The sequence below is a fragment of the Zosterops lateralis genome, assembly GCF_965231275.1.
Source record: "Zosterops lateralis genome assembly, chromosome: 4".
Lineage (NCBI taxonomy): Eukaryota > Metazoa > Chordata > Aves > Passeriformes > Zosteropidae > Zosterops > Zosterops lateralis.
In genome coordinates this window covers 1,659,084-1,684,895 of record NC_139765.1, presented here as the reverse complement: position 1 = coordinate 1,684,895, position 25,812 = coordinate 1,659,084, and the positions used below count along the sequence as shown (strand labels likewise).

The 25,812-nt window shown below is 42.2% G+C and overlaps 1 protein-coding gene across 18 annotated transcripts in view; it reads right to left on the bottom strand.

The window, feature by feature from the left end:
• The window catches only part of CACNA1C (calcium voltage-gated channel subunit alpha1 C), a gene marked incomplete at its 5' end in the record, with an annotated part of 450,110 nt that overhangs the window by 47,639 nt on the left and 376,659 nt on the right, over window positions 1-25,812 (bottom strand). For 9 of the 18 annotated variants that reach the window (XM_083858954.1, XM_083858951.1, XM_083858948.1 and 6 more), the window contains 2 exons: window positions 6,880-6,963; window positions 25,218-25,328. In XM_083858954.1, the coding sequence (XP_083715080.1) occupies window positions 6,880-6,963; window positions 25,218-25,328 (195 nt within the window). Of the gene's footprint in view, window positions 1-6,879; window positions 6,964-7,631; window positions 7,716-25,217; window positions 25,329-25,812 lie in introns of all 18 variants that reach the window. The other 9 variants (XM_083858937.1, XM_083858947.1, XM_083858950.1 and 6 more) reach the window with 3 other exon arrangements.

Sequence of the window (25,812 nt, the reverse complement as noted above, 5' to 3'; positions counted from 1 at the left end):
TCCTGATGTTCTTCAAAGGCAAAATAAAGCACTTGTGATAGCTCACAACCATGCTTCAACCTGGCTTCCTACACCTGGGGTGTGTTACCTGAGTTATTCCAAGGATAAAAACACCACCAGATATAAAAAAAAAAAAATTAAAAAAAAAAAAAAAAAAAAAAAAAAAAAAGAGGAAAACTAAATCCACCCTCCCCTTCCCCACCCCATCAATTTTATCAGCAGCTTTTCCAAAAAAATAAATAAAATAAGAAAACAAGTCATATATACAGACATGTACACGCACACAGGGAGAGCTCGGGGCTACGGACAACTTCTGGGATGGCAGCGGTAAAAGGGTGTGACAACACAAGATGTCAAAAAAAGAAGCCACTGTGCTTCCCCAGCCCTTTGCTACATAATTCATAAATTTGGAGGCTTTTTTTTCTACCCAGGTGGCATTTGAGAGGGAGAGAAAGGAGAGGGGGAAATAACCCGGGAAGTTTGGGCAAAACGCGCTGGCGAGTCGCGGGAATCGCAAAAAGGTTCGTGACCCCACGGCCAAAATCTGAGCAGCAAAGGGCGTGGAAGCAGAGAGAACCAGACAGGCAGAGAGAGACAGACAGACAGACAGACGGACAGACAACAGCGACAGATATGAATATGCCAGTCCCCAGTGAGGTGCAGGCTGGATGCAAGTCGTCCTTCCCGCGATCCTTGTTCCCCCAAGGGAGGGGTGTGTGCACAGCACTGTGTGGCAGGGGCTGGCTCCAGTCCTTGTGCCTGGACAAGGACTGCAGGGCCTTGAGCCACTGGTTCTCTGCCTCCAGACACTTTGGTTGGGAGTGGGAATGGACCCCGTGAGGTTTAGTGGTGGCTGGAGACGGGGCAGAGGGAAAGCGAAGGGAGAAAAGGAAGAAAGGCAGGGTGTGGGTTAAAAGGGAGGAGGGGTGCAGGAGAAGGTGAAAGGGAGATTTAAGTATAGGCTGTCAGATATTCCAAAGAATGGGAGCAGGAGCCCATGGCAAATTAATATGAAGCCTCTTGACACCGAAAGAAGCGAGATGATTGTAAAAAAAGGGCCTCATGCACCTGGTTTAAGGCTGAGCTGCTTTACGTCAGAAATAAAATAGACTAAATGAGAAATCGCTGCACAGGTCTCCAAATGTTGGGAGCTCAATGCTTTGGTATTTCCCTGGCCTTGCTGCACCAGTACTCAGGATCCAATCAAGCTGCAACCCTCTGCTGACTTCCTAACAGGATTTGGAAACTTTTCCAGAAGTGCAAGGTATAAAGTGCTCAGCTCTCCTGAATGCCTGATGGACAAACACCAAACCATTACCCAGAGCAGGCTGGGGCAAAACAGACCTGACTGACATTTTTTAGGAAAGCAATACACCATTGTGGGTATTACTTTGGGTTGTTTGGTACATTTGGGTTTCCCTAACCTTCTTCACAGGGGGGTTACCCCAGTCCTATGTCTCCCAGATGCCCACACTTAACACTGCACTTCCCTCTCTCATCTCTCCCATTAAAACCCCATTTACCCCATTTCCATCAACCCTCAAACCCCTTCCAATGTTCTCTCTTAGGAAAACGTGTGCTGCTACAACAGGAGAGCGTTTTATGCACAAAACCATTCCATTATTTCACAAAAAACCCCCAAGCCACCAATTCTCCATCCCTGACAGCTCTTATCTCATAGCCAAGCTCACTCCCCTGGCTCACCACATCTGCTGCATGGCCTGGTGTGCCTGTGCTGGGTCACTGCTCCTCCTGTAGGGCTCACACACACACAGAGCTGTGGTTCTGGATGGACAGGCAGGGTGCACACCAGCCCAGGTGCTTTGCTCACTCATCCTCACACACCCCCAAGCACAGCTGACCAAAACAGAGGCACCCACACATGCAGATGTGCTCAGAAACCCTCAGAGACAGACCCAGAGAAGCACTAACCCTCCCCTGCCATCCTTTCCAGACAGACAGATGGGATCAAACACACAACAGCCCCTCTGGAGACACAGTTCTCCCACCTGGACATTCCTCTAGAGCTCTCCCAGCCCTGCAGACCTGGAGGAGCAGCTCCTCATCAGCCCAGGGCTCCTCCAGCTCTGTGGGCTCTGATATGGGCATTGCTTTGGGGGCAAATGAAGACTGAGCCACACAGTCTCCTTGGTCTGACACTGGCAAGGGAAAGGATGAAGGAAAAAGGACCCTGTTGGCCCAGGAAAAGTCAGTTTTCCTCTCCCACCAAAGGGAAGGAGGTCACAGGAACAGCTTTCCCAGTGACTCAGGCTCTGGCTGTTTTTCTTTCATGGCTTGGGGCACTGTGGCACAGCACAAATCCAACTTGATTTCCCTGTTTGATACAGAGCAACAAACAGTAATGAGCATCTTTCTTTCGCCTGGAGGAGGGGACAGCAGGCTGTTAGTCACCTTTACAGTGCTCAGCTCCAGGCTTGTCTGCTGATGTGGGAAGGAAGGAAGTGCTACTCTCTGCTTGGGGCTACTTCTGGGATGATACAGTCCAAACCTGCTGGTTTTTATTCAACTCCTATAAAATTTATTTCTGATTATAATAGAGAGTAATAATTTTTTACCACCTTAACGTTTTCTTCTTAAGGAGCTTAAAGGGGTTTTGCAAACTCTAATAACAATAGTTTTTAAACATAAGGAATAATAACAGTCTCCACTGATGGGAAAACTGAGGTACAGGGATCTAATCAAAGTCCAAGGAATATAATCCACAGGCCCTACATCCCAGGCCTCATATATGATATCATTTTTCAACTTACTCCCCAAAAGTAATTTTTTGCCTTGAAGAGAGCTGACACATGGTAAATGTGGTCTCTGCCTTGGAAGGTTTTTTTTAGCAAAAGATTAAAAAGTCCTCTCCTCCCTCTTTAGTTACTTAGGAAGTGGCATAAGAGTGCCCCAAACCATCAAATATTTTTTAAAAATTTGGGGAATAATAGTAATAATAATAATAGTAATAATAATAATAATAATAATAATAATAATAATAATAATGTCTTCATTTTGTGGCTACAAAGTTAGTTGTACAGCCGTCACTGAGAGGAAAGCTCTGAAAATGCAGCTTCAGAGTCATGCAATTTACAGGTGAATTTGGCAGAAACTGTGCCACTGAAGTTTTTAAACCCACCAGATTTTGACCCCCGTGTGTCTCTTTTCCCTCCACACATGGATTTATGTCTGGACACTCTCCTGTGGATTTGTAGCCCAAAAAGGCACCCAAACACTCTCAAGGGATGTGGGGTACAATTCATGGAGTGCACACACAAAGACTCACCCATGCACACTCACTTTATATCTTAACAAAGGTTTCGGTCTGGGAAATTCCTTTTCAAGAAACAAACAAATATCAAAAGAAAAACTAAAAGACAAACCAGAAGATGGGGAAACTGCAGAGACAAAAGCAAGCACACAGCTACACACACACACTGTGGAGGCTGCCAGTCAGTCAGGGCTCTCCTCACAACTACAGCTCAGTGCCTGCTGGGTTTGCAAACATCTGCTGAACCTCACAGATCTCAGGTTTACGTGTCTATAACTGACCTGTGCCAGGAGTCTCCACCTTCCCTTCTACCTGAGCACAATAAGAACTGACCCTCCACTCCAAGAGCAGCACCTTCCAAAATCCTACCACAAGATATATTTCCACCTGCACCTGCCCAGTCTAAACATCTCCTATCCATAGAGCTGGTTGGCATTTTGGGGCTTCATTGTTCCTGTCCTTTTCAGGTCTCTGGGAACAAGACAAGACAGTGTACAGAAACACAGGGCAAGGGCTTGCTCAAGCCCACAAGACAGCAAGGAAGCAACAAGCCCCCGAGGAGGAGAGGGGAGAAAAGTGTCACAAACTGCCTCACACTGCTCGGGGAGATGAAAACCATCCGTCCAAGGTGGGCTGCTACTTCCAGAGCCCATTTTTCTACAGGTGTAAACATACCAAGTGCTGCTAGCAGGGAGGGAATCTGACAGGACAAACCGACATACAAAACATTCTCTTATTCAATAAGGGTTATACGAGTGCAAAAGGGGGTTTTTCAAGAACATTTCAGAACAAACTCAATCCGGAGCTGCCGCTCTTTTTTTATCAGTGCATCAAAAAAAGGTTGTGCAAGTTTTTTTAGTAACAAACATTAGAAACTAGTAGCAAAGGACTTGCCTAGATTAAAAAAAAAAAAAAAAAAAAAAAATAGAGAAGATTTAAACATGCCAGGTAACAAAAAGACGTGTGCAGAGATCTGTAAAACTGTATAGAAGGAAAGGATTCTTTAGAGGAAACAGAGGGACCATCACACAATGCATTTCACAGCCCTTGCTAAAAGAGCCAGGGCCAGCCCTGCTGCCTCCTCACCTGAGACAGGTGCTGGTTGTTTGGACAGAGCCATTGCCCTCATTTTTCATGGGTTTTTATAAGTGAAAACTGGATTCTGGGCCTTGCCTGACATGAACTTGAATTAAGAGGGAGCCTTGTCAGTGGCAATTAAGCACAGCAGCAATGGGCAGCCCTGGAGACTGAAGACCACAACAATCAGCAGCAGCAGGACTGTCTGGACAAGGTGCTGAGACTGAGTGTGATTTATGCTGCTTAAATCTGATGTCTGGGAGCTGGGTGTCTAGACAGACCTAACAAAGCTAGACACTCACCAGTCAGCAGTGGGCACCTCCAAATAACAATTTATTTCCTGTCACACAGGTCCAGGGTACCTGGGGAGGGAGCATCTCTCACCACTAACAGCAACAGGACACCTGGGTGACTCTTCCTCTCACACAATTGAGATTAATCTCAATTTCTTCAAAAGAACCCACTGGATTTTCCTGCAGATCAAAATTTCTAACTAGTTATGTACCAAAACACAAGGGTTTACTCCCTTTCTGCTTAGAAGATTTTGTATAGATTCAAATACATCAGGACCCATTGGATTTTCCTGCAGATTAGAATTTGTGACTAGTTATGTGCCAAAACACAAGGATTTGCTCCCTTTCTGTTTAGATTCAAATACATGGGACAGGGAAGTCATATTGATATTTAATATGATTCATTTCCAGTTAAATGTGCTTATTCCCTCCAGTGCCATGTATGTTCTCCCTCTGTAGGTGAGAACTGAACTTTTCCACAAGTTTATTGCCAGGCTCCCCGCTTGGTTTGCTTCTGACAAGTGTGACAGAGAAAAAGGTTTTAAAAATTCACAATTCAGCCTCATTGTAACATCCCTCTAGAAAATCAGCCTAATACTGATATCTACCTATAGTGAAAGGGTAACCAAGATTGTTTACAACATCTTATGGGAAGTGTTGCAAGCAGCTTTTTGTGTCCAGAAATTTGGATATTTAAGAAATGCAAAAGAAGAGTTCCTTTTTAGTTAAAAGTTGTTTTCCATTCTTTCAAAAGACAAGGTAAATAAACTAGTTTTTAAAAAAAATAAAAATTCACCTCTTCAAAATCAAAATGTTACAGCTGGAACAAATATTTCTGTGTCAGAATTAAAAAGAAAAAAATGTTGAACAGAAATTAAACTAGAACCAAGATATGAAAATATTTTGTTTGGAAAGTTCCAAGTAAGGCATTTTTTATTTTTCAAAACACTGCCTAATTTTTTTTTCCCTAAACACAGCACTGAGTGAAAACTATGCTGTCACTTTTCTGCTTGCAATGGGTTGTCTTTACAGTACACAACAATTCCAAGATGGAATGTTTATTCAACAACCACATAATTTTGAAAACTCATGACTAATTGGCTGCTCTTTAACGTATTTACAGCAATTTTCTTTCAATCTTTCTATTTTTCCCTGGCCTTTATGAGCTGGATTTTACAGTATAATTTTTGTCCATGTTTATAAACCCATCATAGCCTTTTTTCAGGAAATCTGTGTGTTCCCTGCCTGTCCTTACTTTATTTATCCTGAAATTAGGTATCCATCCATCTCCAAAAGAAGAGAGATAGGATAAAATTTTGCCTGTTGTGATTGATCTCCTGCACACCTGATGCTCATTTCAGTCTCCTTGGCTCACTCAGTCCTTCACCTCTCTGCTGAGATGGGCACAAGTGGGGCCAATCAGTGTCAATTGGGCTGCACCAATTTGGGAGATGGAGCAAATCAGGTTACAAAGAACAACAACCAAAAATAATAAAAAAAAAAGGGTTGGAACTCCAGTGCTTTGGTTTTTTTTGGGGGATTTATTTTTATTTTATCTACCTTTTTATTATTATTATTATTTTCACGTTTGAAATGGAACATTAGGAGCAGGTTCCTCTAAGCAAGAGGTGATTTGGAGGAAGGAATTTATTTGTTTTGAGTGAGGAGGCACAGGGAGGATTCCTGGTTTGGTTCCCTCAGTTCCACCTCGAAAGAACTGACCTTTATCTCTCTGGTGGGGTGTGGAGAGTATTGAACTGCCATGGGAAGCAAGGCATAACACTGGGCTGGCCTGGGACTGTTCCAAGCAGCTTCCCATGGCACAAAGAGCTTTTTTTTTTTTTTTTTTTTCACTTACACTCCACTTCTCCCATAGTTTTTTCCTGCTATACAGTTGAATTCATGCCAGGCGGGTTATGGAGGGAAAAGAAAAAAAAAAAAAAAAAGATGCAACAACAGTCCAAAAAAAAAAAAAAAAAAAAAAAAAAAAGAAGTCATTTAAGGTCGTTCTGAAAAAAATTAAAGCGGAATAAAACCAAATAAAATAAAATTAAAAAAAAAAAAAAAAAAAAAAAAAGAAAAAAAAAAAAAAAAGGAGCTTTGAAACTAAACAAAAAAAAAAAAAATAAAAGAAAGAAAGAGGGGAGATAAAATAAAATAATAATAATAAAAAAGAACCCGGGGAAGACAAATGAATGTTAGAGCAGGCACGATCATGGACAGACGCCAGCTACTTACGTTCACCTCGGTGATTGCTATATCAACAATGCTACCCACAACAATCAAGGCGTCAAATGTATTCCATGCATCACAGAAATAGTGCTGCATGTGGCAGAGAAGCCAAGAAGAAAGAGAGAGAGAGAGAAGAAAGAAGGAAGAGGAAGAAAGAATGAGAGAGAGAGAGAGAGAGAAGGGAGAGAAAAGAGGGGAAAAAAGGGGGGAAAAAAAAGTAAAAAAAAAAAAGGTAAAATAAAATGAAACGAAAATAAAAAATGAAACAAAAGCGTGAAAGAGGGAGAGAAGAGGAAAAAAATAAGAAAAGAAAGAGGTTACGTGGGCATATTAAATAGTCTCTTACCACTCTACAGTATTGGTTGCTCAAACCTCTGTAACGTTTCACATGATGGAGGGTATCAACAAAAGCCTGGTTAGTCAGAAAGTTACACTCAAACATGTCTACCTTTTGGAGGGAAAAAAACAACAAAAAAAAAGCACACACACCCCAAACTCTGTGCGCTTTCACCAGTCACAGCCTTGGGGCCAGCTATGACAAGTGAAAAAGAAGGAGGCATTTTCCCCCCCTCTTTTTTTTTTTTTTTTTTATTCCCTGGGAGAAGGAGAAGGACGACGGCAAGTTCAATAAAAGCATGACTAGAGGGAAAAAAAACCAGAAAACAAAAAAAGAGAGAGGAAAAAAAGAGAGAGAGAGAGAAGGAACAGCAGAGGAGGAGGAGGTGGTGGTATCCTGGGGAGGGTAGAGTAATACTCACATTAGTTTCACTGAGAATGACGTCTATAATGCTGCCAATTACGATGAGGAAGTCAAAAACATTCCAAGGATCACTAAAGTAACCCTACATAAGGAAGGGGCAGGCAGGATGGGGATTAAAAAGGAATGTTAGACAGACAAAAACAGTTCAAAATTACCATTAGAATTTCTGCCCTGATACCTCAAGGGTTTTTTTTTTTTTTTTCCTCTTAAAAGTCTACTTGTTGTGTCTCAAGCTGTTGCCCAGGCCTGGGTTCCCTGGCTGGTGTGAGCAGCCCCTCTCCAGCTCTTGGGATTCCAGAGAAGCCTCCCCTCCCCTCCAGCTCTGAGACAGGGGCTAAAGGGAGCTCACACAGATCATTTGGAGTGTGGCTGCTGGCAGGACACATCTCCATCCTTGGCAACTCAGCATCCTTCCCATTTGACTTAGTGGGGAGAGCACAGGAATAGCATAAGGTGGTTTCCTCAAAAAAAAAAAGACTCCCCACTGTCAATATCCATCCCCCAGCCCATGTTCCAGCTGCAGGGCTCTGTGCTGGCACAGGGAATAGCTCTGCTGTGCCATGGGGGAGGAGAGGGCACAGGCAAGCTGGGGATGTGCTGCCTGAACCTCACCTTTCTCTTTACCCAGCCACAGTCAGCATTACCAGTTATCAGCCTAAAAGTGTCTTTGGGTGCTGTCTCAACACCACAGAGCAGGAGGGGTGTCCCTGTGACTCTGAAAGCACCACAACATGGAGCTGGGAATGTGGCCTGGCTGCTCCCAGCAGGAAGGGGAATAATGGGAGCAAAGTTGGCTTCAGCATTGCTCAGAACCAGACCTGCTGCTCACTCCTGCTAAAAAGAGTCCCTAAAGCACTGCTGTCACCTGGGCTGTCCAGGACAACTGATGGCTGGTCACTTCACTATCCCAAACACCTCACAGAGCTCAGGAGATGCTATTCAGCACTGTCCCCATCCTGAATACTTTTTTGGTGGACAGGCTGCAAGGACACAGGTCCTTTTTGGAGAAGGTCCTGTTCAGCCTCAAAGATGAACCTCTGCAAGTTCATGAGCAGAGAAAATTCATCTTGGCTCACTGAACACCTGTGCCAGTCTCTTGCCCTTGTTCTGCAGTCTTAAAAGGAGGCAAACACACAGAGCCCTCCGTGCTCCTTTCATGTGTTTGGTTTTTGTGAGCCTGGGCTGATGTGACCTCCCTGTTTCCCAGCTGCAGCTTGTCTCCTGTGAGACTGAACCCCAGTTGCACTGTGCCTGCTATTCTTAGTCCAAGAGTCAGGTCATGGGTAAAGTGTGAGCCTGTGTTCCCAGGCAGCCTTGCAGAAAGCAAAAAGGGGAAAAAAAATTAAAAACAAGAAAGAAAGAAATAAAATATTATCCCAGTATTGGCACTGTACAAAGTCAGGCTTGGGAACCTCACATTGCTGAGGGTTCAACCATCACATGGAGCAGGGACTGGCAAAAAATGTCTTTCTGTCTCCTGAAACATTGCCTTCATGAGACTTTGGGACTCACATTTATGAACAACATTACACTCTGGGCAGGAAAAAAAAAAAAGATGAAGCAGAAAAAGCCAGTGCCCAGCTGGTTCCACACCAGTGAAGGGAGCTGGTAGAGGGGACTTGGAAGTCTTCTCCTCAAAACCAGAATAAAACACCTTTATTCTGAAATGGGCAACTCTACACTGGAAGGAGCAACCATCCCATGGCTAGACATGACTACACAATTAGCTACAACAGGGAGGAAGCAAACAGGAGCAAAAGCAAATTCAGAGAATATTATTATTCAGCGTCCAGCCTAGAAATACACAACAAATATTAGAATGAATTCAGCGGTGATGTCCAGCATCATTAGCAACCAGATGGACCTGGAATAAAACTGTAATTAGACTTCACCAAGAGGAAGGGGAGGGAGAGAACAGCAGATTAAATCGTAGAGGCAAAAACGCATTTTGAATAAATAAAGGACAGACACGGATCATACAGAGTTCCACAAAGTGCCTTTGCAGCCTGATGAGACCTTGGCAGACTTGCAGGAGCAAAGAAGAGAGCAGAAGACACCAGACCCAATCCTCCTGCCCCTGTCCACGGGCACAGTCCTGCAGAAGGCAATGGCACTGCCCAGGTGCCAAATGAATACATGCCTTCAATAGCTGGTTCTCTCCTATTTCCTCTCAAATTTTGTGGTTTAGGAGTTAGTAAGGATTTCAGCAGGAATCCAAACAACTTAAAAAAAAAACCCCTATGAGTTTGATTTTGGGCAGCTGCAAGGGTAAAGATCCAAAACGTGTTGTTTAGAGGATGACTTTTAATGATTTTTCAAATCTCTAGCGACAGATATTTGGTATTTTTCTTTGCATCATACTGCAAAGAATGTTTTTGGTGTAACCAAATTTACAATTTTTTTTTTTTTTTTTCTGAACAGCTTCTTACACAGAGCCCAATACCCATTGCTGTGGTGAAGCAGCATCTGCTGTTGATGACAAGAGGCATCAAATCCTGTCCTCAGCTGACCACCAAAGCCAGTCAGTTAGAAATTGCTCCCAGTAGTAGCAATGGAAGCAATGACACTGTACTGACAGAGCTGGCACATCTCAGGAGAGATTCAGGCCTGGAAATAGAAGGTCTTTTTTCCATTTCCATCAAAAAAAAAAAAAAAAAAAAAAAAAAAAAAAAATAGCTGCTTTGGACCTCTGAGACACCACAGTGTATCTGGAGTCACTCTGCTGACTTCAACAGCCTTGCTCCAAATTTACACTGCAGCTTCTGCTCCAAATTTACACTGCAGCTTCTCTTCCTCCTGGGATGCTCTGCTGAGTCTCAGCAGCAAGATCCTTGTTTGAAAGTCATGGGCTGGTCTGCCCTGGGATCCCAGGAAGAGCATTATCCCAGTCTGATATTATGTGGCTGCAAGGTGAACTCAGAAAATCCTTCTCTTCCTCCTGTGTCTCTCAGGTGAGTGACAGGGAGGAAGCACGGGTGTGAAATGCAGTTTTACTCAACCCCACATCCAAAATGCCAGTGTTGAATTGAAAGAAAACACATGAATTTTAAAACCTTCCTTTCCTCCTCACCTGCTCCCCTCTGCGTTTCGAACAGAAGGGTGAAAAACAGGAAGATATTATTCACAGTAAGAGAGCTCAAGGAGACAGAGGACACAGAACACAGCTTCATTGGGGCTCACAGTGATGGGGAAAAGCCACCCACCCTCCTGAGAGAAATTTACCTACAAATGGGACTTAATTTGGGATCAGACCTCATAACCCAGTCAGGAGTGAGATGAGAGTGAGCTACACCCCTTCAGGACCTGCCTCTTGTGACCTCAAAGTCCCTCTTGAAGCCACATTCCTCACTGGAGTGTGCCAGGGTGGCTCGTTGAAGACAAACTGAATGAAGGGAGAGCTTTCCCCTCTAATAAAGAGGTTGCATTTCCAAAATATATTTTTTTTTCCCACCAGAAAGTTCTGCATACTTTTCCCAAGAGGGTGGAGGTCTGACTGGAAATGAATCGACGGCACTGTTTGTTTTTGCAGGAACAGGAATTTAGAGTGTAATTCCATAAAGGGAGATGCTTGACCTTGATTTAACTATAATTACATGCCACAAAATGGCATCCTCAGGGCTTTACTGGGGAATGGGAATCACCCTCCTCTCTTTTTGTGGGATGTCTTTGGAGATCCATGAAGCTTTTTGGGGAGAAAAGAGGACAGAGAGAGACCAGGAGGATTGGATTGAATATTCAGGAAGTATGAAATAGCCCCACCAGAAGAGCACATTTTTTTCCCCATATATTTTTTTTTTTTTCCCCCCAAAGGTAGCAAATGATAGTGTATCAACCACATGATCAATAAGTTCATGAAAGGCTGAGCGTAAATATGCAGTAGCTGACTGGAATGGAATCTCATTTGTGCAAGAGGAGCAGACATTTCAAGATGAGGATTGCCAATCATTTTTAGGTTTCCTAGTTGCTTAGATTATCTGTTAAAGAAATTAGGGTTTATTTAGGTGCTAACATTGACATCTGTGGACATAATTTTTTCTGCTTTTTTTGTGAATGTGAGATCCTAAATAGGACATTTGAGAAGCCTCAACAATAACAACAGGGAAAATTGCCCAAGGGGGTCTAGCTGAAGCTCAGAGTCACCATAATACAAATTTGTGGTAGCTGGAGTGCTGTGCATCCACTCTGGAGCATGGAAATCCTCAGGGAAGGTGCTGTTGAGTCATGGAACTGGCTGGGTTTTGGAGCACCGAGCCCTGTGGGACCTGCAGGGTCACTTGTGTGTTAGTTTACGTGCAGATTTTTATCTGCTGAGTCACAGCTTCTCGTTTCTGCCTCTCCTGAGGCAAAATTAAAAGCTCCCTCTGAGAAAAAAATAATAATAAAAAAGTCTCTAAAGATGAAGAGCACAGCAAGGTCAAGGCTATTCACTGGGTGGGACCTGAATGCAGGTGGGATGGTCCCCAGTGGAAGGTGATGCTGTTGTAGGAAAAAAGGGAAGGATGTGCATTCATGCATGTTTGTATTTATGGATACAGGAATGAGGCACTGAGGAGGAGAAACTGACACAGAGAGAACTGCCCAGCCTAAAAGGAGGGCAAACTGCAGGCTGACCTTGCTACCACTTCTCTGAAATAATCCTGAATGCCAAAACAACCAAAAAGAAGCATCAAGTCTAAATCAGTTGAAGAGAGTCCATAGGAAAGAGAGGAAGGGACTGACAACCTGACACTCAGTGGGATTTCTTGGCAAAAATCTCCTGCTGATTGTAAAGGGCAAAGCAGACTTTGCTGGGGATTTGCAAAACGAGATGAACTGCTACTCTGGCTGATGTTTAGTTAATACAAGGATTCCTTTGTGAAAATGCTGCAGGCATTTGGAGCTGTGAGAGTCACTTCTCAGCCTTCATTAAAAGAAGCTTTCCCCAAAAAGTACTTTTGCAAAAGGGCCAGTTTTGAATCAAAGGACATTTGCACAGCCCATGGCTCCAGGCACATGCTCTCACAGCAGATTTTGGGGACTCACCTGTCCTGAGCAACCCCACAAAGCTACAATAGCTCCTGGCATGGGGTGGGGATTAGTGTCAGATGCAAATCCTGTTGTGCTGAGATCCCATTTAGCCATAACAGCAATCAGGGAAATTAGCAGAACCCTAATAGAGAGAAGGAATCAAGTGGAGGATGCAGCTGCCTGGAGTTCCTGACAGGCTGCAGGAAAACAGCATCTATTTGCATACTATCTATCTATCAACCCTCATCCCCTGATGGATTAATTCTGAGACAGAGTCCCTGCAGTTCACCTACCAGTCACTGTAATGAGTCACTGCTGCAGGGAATTAAACAAGGCTCCCTTCTCCTCCTTCAAATCTTGCCACAGACAGGCAAAGAAATGAGGAGCATTTCATCACTCCAGACTCTTCTGGGGAGTTCTGAAGGAGCCTCATGACTCTTGGCTTATTCCAGAAGAAAACAAGACCAGCTGATAGCCCAAGAGGGACATTCATAAATGTTATAAATATTGATGCTTTACTTTATCCTCCTCACTTGTTTCATGCTCTCTCTCACCAAGAGGGCACAGACAGGTGTCCCTTGAGGTCTGAGGGCCTGTTTGGACATCCTGACACTGTATCTGACAGAAACAAAAGAGCTGGAATGGCTCTGTGATCTGGAAAAAGACCTCAGATGTTTACTTCCAGGTGGCTGGTAGAAAACTGAGGTACATCCTTACTGGCCACTTTTGATTATTTTTTGAGATCCTGTAGATCCTAAAGCAAATGACAGTTTTCACTTCTGGGGAACAAATATCTCCATCACAGGAAAAAAAACCCCAAAAATCCCACTGTCTGAACCAAGGCCTCCAAGCCACTATTTGACAAACTTTAACATTTATGGAGGCTGGAAATACAGAATCTTTTTTTTTTTTTTTATTATTCTCTACATAGCTAAGGATAATAATGTCTGGAGGACATGACTAGAAAATACTATGTCATATCTGTGAACTGAGATTTTCTATTTCCAGGCTTTGCAATCCAGTTAATTTTAGAACTGTATTTTCTAAAGAGCCCCAGCAGTGCCTCCATGTCCATCTACATGGACTCATGGGGTGGTTTGGGCTGGAAGAGACCTCAAAGTTCATCTATTTCCACCCCCTGCCATGGTCAGGGACACCTTCTACTATCCCAAGTTGCTCCAATCCTAATCCTGCCTGGCCTTGAAGACTTCCAGGGATGTGCCACCCACAATTTCTCTGAGCAACCTGTGCCAGAGCCTCTCCACCCTCACAATAAAGATTTTTTCCCCAATACCCAATCTAACCCACCCTCCTTCAGTTCAAGGCCATTCCCCCTTGTCCTATCACTGTGTGTCCTTGCAATAAAACCTTTCCAACCTTCCTGCAGGCTCCTTTCAGGTGCTGAGGGTGTTGGCAGAGTCATCTTACACCTCCCTCTATTTAATTTACTCCAAAGTGGTTAGAAATAAACAAGCTCTCAGCTTGAAGTGCAACCTCTTGGTCCCAGGTCCTCCAAAGACTGGGAAAAGAAGCATGATGGAAATATTTATTGTGAGAGCACCTCTTGGAGCAAGGAGTGCATTTCCAGGCAACATGCTGAGGAGGAAAGGCTTGAGGAAATTATACCAGCAAAGCAGGCTGAAACCAGATGATTCAACTGGCTGATCCTGATGGAATTTTTGGCCTGGATTGCTCTTAACTGCCTTTGGAGGAAGGGTGAGTAATGCCTCTGAACAATAATGACTAAGGCCTCCTTGATAGAAATGCATGAGAATGGTGGCAGAATGGCTGAAAGCTGTCTCATAAATTCTGCTGTCCACCTAGAAAATAAGATAAACCTTCTTGACCTTCCCACAGGTATCTCGAGGCACAGCAATACCCCGTGAGGAGTGTCATGAGCAGGATGCTCACAGCAGCCATTTACACAATTCCTGCCCTGCAGCCAGAAACCAGACGTGTTCTCAGAGAAGAGAAACAGGATCAGCACCAGTTTTACCAGCAAGACTGAAAAGTGAACAGATCTTCTATCACAAAGAGAACTTGGCTGTCAAATTCCATTTGGAAGGAGCTGCAAGTGCTCAAAGACTTTGGGAGCAGCAAGTCTTGATGAAAGCCAGTAAAGAATTCCAGAGGGCAATAAACCAATCCAGCAATATGAAACAGTCCTATGAGCTAAAGGATGGGCTTTATTTAGGATTTTCTGTCGCCTAAAGCAGGAATGACATCCCAGCCCAGGCAAGGATGATTCAAAAGAAGGAAAGTGCCACATCTCTCAGGGTGAAGAGTCACTTCAGGGTGTGGGAAGATGAGACAGGGACAAGCAGTGGGTGAAGAAGGATTCCCCAAGGTGGGGATTAATACATGGGAGTTGCAGTTTTTATCCAGACTTGGATGTTTATTATTTCTTACCTATTTACAGACTCACAAGCCCTGAGCTCTAAATAACAAGTCAGAGAAATGAGGTAAAATAGAGTTTTTCTCTATCTCCAAGCTCTTTTCAACGACAATCCATCCAATTATGAAATGCCACCTAAATTATTTTCACTTTAAACTCAATAACTGACCACTTAAAGTCTGCAGTATGGACTCCCCATCAACCAATTACAGAAAACCACCCAGACCCATGAAGAAGAAAGAAGAAGGTGGTGAAGAAGAAGGAAGAAGGTGAAGGACTCAGACAAAGCCTCAAATCCTCCATATTGCTTCACACTCATCACTATATACTAAAATCTTAAAATCTAAGTTTCCAGAAGTCCAACAAGTGGATGGTGGATACTGAGTGGCAGAAAGGCACAGTAGGTATGAGCAGTTGGTTTTTACAGGGTTTTCTTTTAAGTTCATTTTCGTAAAAGGCTGAATTTTATATGGATTAAAGTAGATAATAAAATAATACTTATTTTTATGTGATCCATGACTTATAACCAAAGAGGATGATTACTCTCATTTTACTCTTGGGGAAGCAAAAAACAAAGAAAACTAAAGTTTCCAAGGTCTCCAAAAGCCAGCTGCATGAGAGAAGGGAGATCAGCTCCCTTAGACATCAGCCAGGTGACCATTTGCCAGTGGAAATGTCACTTTCTAACATGATGAAAGGTTCTTAACAGGTGCTGTATCATTCTTACATGAAGATTCACCTCTCTGAGAGCTTTTTGACCCTTTAAAACAACCTCACATGAAGTGACAGAGGGTTGGGATTTTTTTTTTTAAATTTTTTTTTTTTTTTTTTTTTTTTTTTTTTTGCAAGTTGCTTTTCCCTGGCTCTGTTCCCTTTCCAGGCTATTGTTGTTGTTGCTGCTGCTGTGAGTGAGGCCCTGGTTCACCATCCCACTGGGCTTTTACCACCGTGCAGATAATTTTCTGTATTAAATAATTAAGTGCAGTAGGCTAATACAGAGCTTCCCACACTGTTGCATCGAGCAGTCATATAATTATTTTTTGATCATTTATAACGACATTAAAACCCCCAAGTGGTGCCAGACTGAAAATACATCTGTCATAATGTTGCAGCAATATGCAAATTCTCTGGGTGTGTTTGCTGTGAAGGAAAAGGTCCTTTATCACTGGAGCTTTAACAGCCCTTTTTTTTCCTACTGAATTCTCCACTGATCCTTCAGAAAAGCTGGAGGACTGCACAGCTCTTGGCTGATCATTGTTAGAGACTTCACACGTTCTCTGTAGTAATTAGAGGATGTATTTGCAGAAAATTGCTGGCCTTGTCCTCCAGGAAAGAGAACATCCTGCATTTAAACAACAGATGCAACATGGGGAGCAGCAGATCAAACAGCCTTTTTGTCCCTCACCAACTGTTTCCACCACAACATGAAAGGACAAGTTCTTTTCATGGAGAGGGAAGTTTGTTCTGGATACTCATTTCGTCGTTGGCCTTTTTCTCAGGGGCAGCAACAAAAGAAACCAAATAAGGTGCACTCTGCTCATGTCTTTGTGGCAGATATATTAATTTCCTGCAATAAAATGGGAAAGAGCCACTTTTATACAGGATGTCAACCAGTGCTGACAAGGAAGGGCTTTGATGCTTCCTGACCCAGATTCAAGTGGAGTTATGAGCTGGGATTTAGGGTGAAGGTTTCATTTCTCATCATCCATCTCGTTTCTCCTGTTGCAGTCACCTAACCAAGTGTTTTTTCACACTGCATGACTTGTTGAGGTTCAGTCACGCCTGTGCCATCTCAGAATATAAGCATATGCACAATAGAACAACTTCAGTCTGGCACTACTTTCTTCTCCTTCAAAGTGTTTGAGAAGGGCCAGATTTCCTCTCCCACACACGCCCAGGAGCTGGTGAGGAGCTCAGTGAAATCTAGAAGCCACCAGAGAGGATTCCCTGTGCTTTCACAGGATAAAGAAGGCAACTAGTTATCTGCTAGCTAACTCCTCATTGCTAAATCAAACCTCATCCCTGAGCATCCTGTTGCAAATCCTCTTTCTCTGTATTAGCTTGGAGGATTTATTATTCAAGGCTCTGCTTGATGGGCCAGCAGACTAAAGGATGTAGTTTAAATTTTAATCTTTGTTTAAATTTCACTGTTTTGTAACATGTTGGGAGCACTTTCTCCTGAGTATTTTCCATTAAGGGACTGGAATAACTAATCCAGGATTTGGCTCTTGCTTAGTGGGGTGTTCCATGAGAAAACCTCAGTGCTGAACTGGGCTGCAAGAGGCTCCTTTTCCTTCTCAGCCTCTCCTTTCTCTCCCTTTTCCTGGACGTATGGGCAGATAGAAATTCTGTCAGGCAAATTTCCCAGCTGGCTGTGCCCAACCCACTGGTGTGTACAGAGGACTGGGATGACCTGTTCATCCATGTCCAGAATAATTATTCCAAGTATTTCTTCCCACTAAAGTCACCTAAACCAGCTGCTCTGACACACAGAACTTTTAGTATTTACTATTTTTTTGGGAAAAAAAAAAGTAAATGAAGCTGCTCAATGAAGCAGCTGAAATTATTCCAGCTGGGCTATTTGGGGTACAGAAGATCCAGAGGAATATGCAAGACATTCAGACTTCACCCACAGCAAAATTTGGGGTGAAAAAGGAAAAGCCTTTTTGAGATGACCTGATGATGCATTTGAGTTTAAACCACAGAAATAGGGAAACAAACTGTACCCAAATTCTACTGCAAATTACCCTGATGAGGCAGTACACAGGGAGGCTCTGTGGCTGAGATTCCAATGTGTTTGAACATTGGAGACCTGGGATGCCTGCCAGGGAACTTCAATAAAATGTAGAAGCACAAAAAGATGCTCATTAGCTTAAAAGGTATGGGTTTTAATTCAGTTTTTAATTTTCTAAAAATCCCTTCCCATGTTTACTTTTCCTTTCGCTCTTGTTTCTGTTTTTCTTTTCCTTCCATCACTTTTTGTCCAATCACTTCTTCCTCCATTTTATTAATACTTTACTATTCCAAGGTCTTCAATTTATTTTTTTTTTTCTTTCTGCCTTTAAGGATATTTTACCTTTTCCCACTCTCCATTATCTATAAGGCTTTTCCTCCTCCATGGACTTGAGTTTTCTTTCTTTTCCCCTCAGACCTGGTCCTTCCTGTTGTTTTAATTCTTTCCTTTAGCTAAAAAACTGTCTTACCACTTAATTTATGCCACCATTCTGCATCCCAGAGCATGTGATTTTTAGCTAAATATGATTCCTCTTGGATGAAGCTGACGTGTTATTCAGCTCTGAGCAAAAGACCACTCAGCTATAACCAGTTTTTTCCTGATTTTTTTTTTTTTTAATCAATGCAGGATATCTTTACTTCCCTTTTCTCTGTATAAGCTGGAAAAATAAAACACTATGTCAGCATCCTGAGCTATACAGGTATTTCTACATGTACTAGAGTGAAGAAATACAAAAAAAAAGCATTAGATTTCCAAAATCACCCAATGTTGTCTCTGTGGTGCAAGGGGATATAAATTTCAGCTGTTTGTGAAAATGTTGAAGCCTCTATCCTGACCAAGAAATAACAGATTATGGTTTTTGGTGAGAAAGAAGAATGCAAGTAGTATGAAACAAGCCAGTGTGACTCTTTAGGAGAGACTGCTCAAAAGATCTGTTTATAGGCATAAATGTATGAGAAATGTACTGGTTAAAAAAGGGAACAAAAACAGATGAGTCATTTTGCAGGTTTTAGAGGAGAAATATCTGTACATCAAATGCATGATAAACGCTGACTGAGAGGAGCTTAAAGAGGAATAAAGAAGTGGAAATGCACTTTTCTTATTGGGGAGATGTAGATCCATTAGGAATAAACATGGATGGCACTAATGATTTCCACTGCACAGAGGGTCACAGCTCTTCCTGGGATTGTGTTCCTTGTTTGAAACAGCTCCCTGAACTCTGCTGCACAAAAATGAGGTGTGAGAGTGGCAGGAATGCAGAGTAAAGCAGCAGTGACAAACGAAGGAGTGGAGGAACTCTCCCAGGCAGGACAGATGGCGTTTGTTACAGGGCTGCTTTACAAGTAACATCCATAAACACCCAGGGAAGAAAAGGTGCTGACAGTGTCTGGTAAATGGAATTAGACTTGTGATCTCTGCAGTCTCTCTGATAGTCATAATTCCACAGAGGAAATCTCCAAGGTTCCCTTTCCACACCCAGGCACGAGTTTGACAAAATATATCATCATGTATATTTTACTTTATGCACAGCAGCAGCAGCTCCATGGATGTGTCTTCCCTAGTTTGAGATGAGAGGCACAGCAGGAGAAAATTCCTTGCTCTTGGATTAGTGGTCCTGCCCTAGCTAAGAAGAGGACAGATGAAATTACTCCTTAAAGAAAAAGTAGATGTGGCTCATCAGGGAAAGAGCCCATTCCAGGGAGCTGGAAAGATCTGAAATTCCTGGAGGAATATCCCTCCTCACATTAGCATGTACATTGACAGATGGTGAAGCTTCATATAAATAGGAATTTTAAGTCACTGTCTTTGACTTGAAAAGATAAACCCCAGGCAGGTTTTGTAGAGCAGCTGGCCCTTCATGGGCTGGTTCTTGTGGGGATTTCTTCTTTAAGCAGCTGGAACAGTGGTGGCTGTGAGCACCACAGGCAGCACAGCACCTCATTCCCTTTAGTAGTTTTCTCTGGAAAAAGCCTGAAGCAGCAGCAGCAGCAGCTTTCTCCATGCAGGAATTGGAAAATAGCTCAGCAGACTGGCTAGAGAATTTATAAAATTAGAAAAACAAAGCAGCAAAAGGCCTTGGCTCAACGGCATTACTTTTAGACTGCCTGTCTCTTTGAAGTAACTAGTCTTGAATCAGTTTATGAGCATCAGCCAAGACAAATACCGAGGTCCATTTGGGAGTTTTGCTTCAGAGCAGCATATTAAAACTCTGCAAGGAGATGCAGGGCATGTAGTGGATGTTTTCCTTATCAGCAGCCCCAATCACCCCAAAGCTCACTGTTAGCACACCCTCCTGACAAAACTGCAGGCATGGGTGAGCTGCCTTAGATTAATCCTGCAAAAATATGGGGTAACTGACCCTCTGCAGCAGCAGAAGTGTCACACAAAGCCACAGGGTTCTCAGAATTCTTGTCCCAGCCTGGCATATGCCACAGCACCAGCTGATGTCCTCCTCTTCTCTACAACCTCCCAGGAGACCAAAACACTGCTCACAGAGCATGGCCAGCTCACAGGACAAAGTTTCAAAGGGCCTTTCTGACCAGAGCAACCAATCTCAGCAGTAACAATCTGTTTAGTTAGGAAAGCCCTTGCCTTCCTACCCCCTTCACATATTTTTTGTAAGTGTGAGGAGACGAGCCCTGACTTGGACTTGGCTCCTTATTCCTCCAGCTGGCTTTGCAATAATCAAAGCCTTTCAATAAGCAAAGCCTTGCAATAAGCAAACCTTGCTCCTACCATGAGAACCAGGGGCAGGGCTGGATTATCCTTGCTGGTTCTTTGTAGACTGGCACGTGTATAAACCTGTTTCTTATCCGTGCAACTCATTGTGTTTGTTCTGTTTTCACCTCCAGTTTCAAGAGCAGCAAGTCAGGAGGACATCTCAGAGAATGGGAATGAAGAAATGAAAAAGGGATACAGAAAAAAAAAAAAAAATCTGTTCAGTCAGGGTGCCACCTTTTTCATTTGTTATGCAGGTAATGCACAGATAGCACCGGGCTGCCTTGTGTTTAGTGGACCTTGGCAATGGCAGGTGAACAGTTGGACTTGATGATCTTCAATGATCTTGATGATTTTCCAACCCATTTCCAATTGAATCTGTGCATCTGTAACAGCGGATGCCACACCATGGGCAGCAGCAGGAGCTCTGCATTTTAGGCTTCCCCTAAAGCTGTTCCCTGTGGTGACTCTGGGAGAAGGTAGCAGCACAGGGATCTCTCCCAGTTCCCTTTCCAGCTCTACCTGGTGAAGGTAGGAATTAACAGCAGCTTGTTCCACCTTGTGCAGGTGGAGGAAGGCTCATCCCTCTGCTGCTGATGCTGCAGACCCTTCAAATCCAAGGTGGCTGCTCCAAAGCCACTGCTCAGTTCCTGCTGTTGAAGGTTAAGCTGCAGCATCCACGACTGGGTTAAGCACCCCCCAAAAAAATAAGGAGAAAACAGGCTGAATGTTGCCAGCTTCAATTCTGTGCTCAGTTCTGTTCTGTCACATTCTCCTGGGGCTTGTCATCAGCACACAACACCTTCAGCTAACCAAGTTTCCTCCTTTCTTGTTGTCAGTCATGAAGCTTACAGCTCTTTTATTTTAGGGTGTTCTTCAGACAGAAAAGAGTGATGTTTGGGCACAAATTCAAACTGAGACAAAGCAGCTTAAACAAAGGCTGGTTTGTGTTTTGTTGCTGAGGAAATGACAGACAAATCTGTCTGCAGCAGAGATGAACACTTCATTTTGCCATTTCCCATCTGGGAAACACTAATAACACTCAGCATCTCATTTCTTTGTTGGGGGGAACTTGGTTGTTTAGAGGGGATAGGTAATGATGTTGTCCCAGGTGACAAAGAAATGCTTTTGGACTTTCCCAGCTGCTGTTCTTGGGGACAACTTCCATCTGCAAATGTAGTTTGGCCTTGACAAGGTCTAGGCAAGCAGAGGATGGAGGTAACTACTTTTTTCTCCATGCTGGAAACTTTCACTTCAGAACATATTCCAGGCAAATTCATCCTCAGTACTGGTGTTCTGAACCTGAAGAAAAGCAGATGGTGTTCCCCAGGGCTGGTGCACACCAGTCTCAGCTGGGAGGAAGGTTTGCCTTCTTTGGAGAGCAGGGAATGAAGCTGCAGCCAAATCCTGGGCTGTAACAATGACAAGCGACACAAGGAATCTGGTGTTTCCAAACCTGAGTCGCTGAACTGGGATTTAACCTAATTCAGTGTGAATATGCTGCAGGAGGGAAGTCTGTGTGCTGTGTTAGCTGTTTTCACAAGGTCAGTCTTGTTCCTCTTCCCTGTAATCCTTTACTTCAGTTTTTAAATTGCTGGGGTTTTTTTGGTAGTTGGTTTTTTTTTTTTTTTTTTTTTTTTTTTTTTCAATAAGGTATTTCATTAAAATAAAGGTATGAGTTAGTACCATCTTCAGCATACAGGCCAGACCAGGATTTGAAACATTTATTGTTAGTGCTGATTATTCTTTCACCTGAAGTTGTTGTCTGAGCCCCAGCTTAAAAAACTTCATTAAGACTCTACTTTTCTCATCATAAGGAAAAATTCCTTTTTACTCTCACTTTTACTATAGTGTAGTAGCTGGGGATTTAGTTTGGAAATGACAGAATCATGGAAAGTTGGGCTGAGAGGGGCCCTGTGGTCTGTTCCATTTGCCTGGCTCAAGACAGATCATAGATCCCTAAACTGTCTTGAATTAAAGATTCACCCGACTTAATTTTAATTGTAAGATTAATTTTAATTGGAGATTCCACAATTACTTCAAGAAATCTGTTTCAATGTTCTGCCACCCAGAGATACGTGCTTATCCTCAGCTGATTTTTTAAAACATTTTTTTTTTGTGCAGTAAAACTTGAAAAGGAGATTGAACAGAGGAAAGTCAAACCACAAGAAGTAGAAAAGATTTCCACTTATCATCAATGCCATTTCCTCACTGTTAGAAGTAACCCTGTCAGGTAAAGCCTTCCTTGTATACGTACAGAACTCAGAATTTGACCTGGTTGAAATTCTCCCCTAAATGCTCTAAACCAAATTCTGCTGAGATTCCCATCTCCCTGAAAGTCAAGAATCTCCTTGAAAGCAGAACTGCAAAATCAGAAGAACATTATAAAGCCAGTGAGATGCACTTCTGGGTACACGGTGTGCAGATAAAACTTTCATGAAGTGACAGAAAATTTCCTTGCTAACAGACAGGGTGAAGTCTCAAAAATGAAAGGTGGATCTCGCCTGAAAATTAAAATCCCTGCTGAAACAGATAATGATGCTTCTAAATTTTCCAACCCCAGTTTTCATCAGGATTGCCAAGATGCTCCTAATTTCCAAGAGTTCTGAGATAGGATAATGATATTTGGCTTGAAAAATAGAATTGTGACTATAACAAGAAGAAGTCCTAGAAAGTGTGGATGAAAGAGAGAAGCTGGCTGGGAGTAAAGTCAACATGGAGTTGAAAAGAAAAAAAAAAAAACAAGGCCAAGTTCAGTAGCAATGGAGAACAAAGTTTCTGAGCTGAGGATGAAGAAGATGTTGGATTACACCTGGGAGGAGCTAAATTCAGTGGTGCCCCAACTTTGACAGGAAGGACAAGCAGAGCTGCCAGACATAAAAATTCTAATTTTTTACCAATGTCATAACTGGTGCTTCAGAGAGCATCTTGAACAACATTTCAAAGCATCCTTCAAGACACAACCTCAGGGTACCACTGAAGACATGAAATGACAGGAGGGACCTATATCGAGGTATCCGAATTCAACTTTTTATGGCACATCACTGAATTTAAACCGCACAGAAGAAAGTCTTGGGTAATTCTGTGAGGTCAGGATCTCTGTCCTTGTCCTGCAGCAGCTGTGAGAAGTTAGCTAGAAGAGCTTGGAGGTTGAAATCATAGCCCATAGTGAAGAATAATATCATGGCCCAATGCACAGGACAATACTTTAAAGGCAGGACCTGCTGGGGTTATGAATATTATCAATGAAGTCTTGAATTCAAAACCAGAGCAATCCAAACCATCACTGAGATGAAGCCCTCCCAGAAGAAACATTTTATTATTATTTTTTTTTCCCCCCAAAGCTCATAACTCAAAATGAGTCATGCTTGATTAACTTCACTTGGGTCAGGAGACTAATCATGAAATGCTATTTATAAATTATCTAAGGAAAGTCAGGGAGAGAGCATTGGAATAACATTCAGAATGGAAGGCTTGTTATAGCCTTAGCAGAGTGGCACTGTGACAACTTAATGAAAACTCTGAACCATCTCTATTAGGAGGTGGTGCCTTTTTTTTACTATTTTTTTTAAGTGTGTCTACTCTCCAGTAAAAAAAAATTGTTAAATAAATTTATTAAATCTCTATTAGCAGGTGTTGCCTTTTTTTTTACTATTTTTTAAAAGTGTGTCTACTCTCCAGCAAAAAAGTTATTAAATATAAATTTAATAAATTTATTAAATCTCTATTAGGAGGTGTTGCCTTTTTTTTACTATTTTTTTAAAGCGTGTCTACTCTCCAGTTAAAAAAAGTTATTAAATATAAGTTTAATAAATTTATTAAATTTCTATTAGCAGGTGTTGCCTTTTTTTTTACTGTTTTTTCAAGTGTGTCTACTCTCCAGCGAAAAGGTTGTTAAATAAATTTATAAAATCTCTATTAGCAGGTGGTGCCTTTTTTTTTACTATTTTTTTAAAGTGTGTCTATTCTCCAGTTAAAAAAAATTATTAAATATAAGTTAAAAAAACTTATTAAATCTCTATTGGCAGGTGGTGCCTTTTTTCAACTATTTTTTTAAAGTGTGTCTACTCTCCAATGAAAAAAAAGTTATTAAATATAAGTTTAATAAATTTATTAAATTTCTATTAGCAGGTAATGCCTTTTTTTACTACTTTTTAAAAGTGTGTCTACTCTCCAGCGAAAAAGTTCTTAAATATAAGTTTAATAAATTTATTAAATCTCTATTAGCAGGTGTCGCCTTTTTTTTACTATTTTTTGAAGTGTGTCTACTGTCCAGCAAAAAAGTTGTTAAATAAATTTATTAAATTTCTATTAGCAGGTGTTGCCTTTTTTTACTATTTTTAAAGCGTTTCTACTCTCTAGTGAATATAAGTTTAATAAATTTATTAAATTTCTATTAGCAGGTGGTGCCTTTTTTTACTATTTTTTAAAGCGTTTCTACTCTCTAGTGAATATAAGTTTAATAAATTTATTAAATTTCTATTAGCAGGTGGTGCCTTTTTTTAACCTTTTTCTTTTTTTTTTAAGTGTGTCTACTCTCCAGCAAAAAAAAAAAAAAAAAAAAAGTTATTAAATATAAGTGAGACTCCAGTCCAGAGAGCAACTGCCCAGCTCAGTTTGTTGGTGGGGTAATAGAACAGAGAGTTTCACCTCCTCCTTCTCCTCACAGCTGCCCCACACACATGCACACGCACACGTTGGCCAGGGAAACCTACTCCTAGAGCTCCTACCTTGGGTTTGAAGGCAATCAGCTTGAGGACCATCTCCACGGTGAAGAGGCCAGTGAAGAGCATGTTGAGGATGTTCATGGCTTCCTTGAACATGCAGCTCTGGCCGTAGTGCTGGAAAAGAGCATCCCAGCAGGAGTGAGAGGGCAGGACATGCCAGGAATGCCAAGGGCCTCTAAGGAAGAGCCCAGTGTGACATTTTTTAAAATTAGGAATTCCCATTTCCCTCCATACCCAAGCACTCCCACGCCTCCCTCCTAATTTTTTGCCACTTGGCTCTTGATCTCCTCTTTTTAGAAGGATCTTTTTGAGAGGTGGCTACCAAAATCCTATTTATCATTCATTATAAATTTACACAGTGTTACAATACAATCACAAATTGTTTTTTATCATCTCAACCTTCCCTAACACTTGGATTGCTTTTTTGTTTGATTGTGACTGCACAGCAAGCAGGGGTTTCACTGAGCTGGCCATAACGATACCAAGCCATAATTACGCAAATTCAGGATTCTGCAAGTACACGAGCAGCTCAAATCACATCCTTCCAATATGCATTATCTTGCATTTGTCAACCCTGAATTAAATTTGCAATCATGCT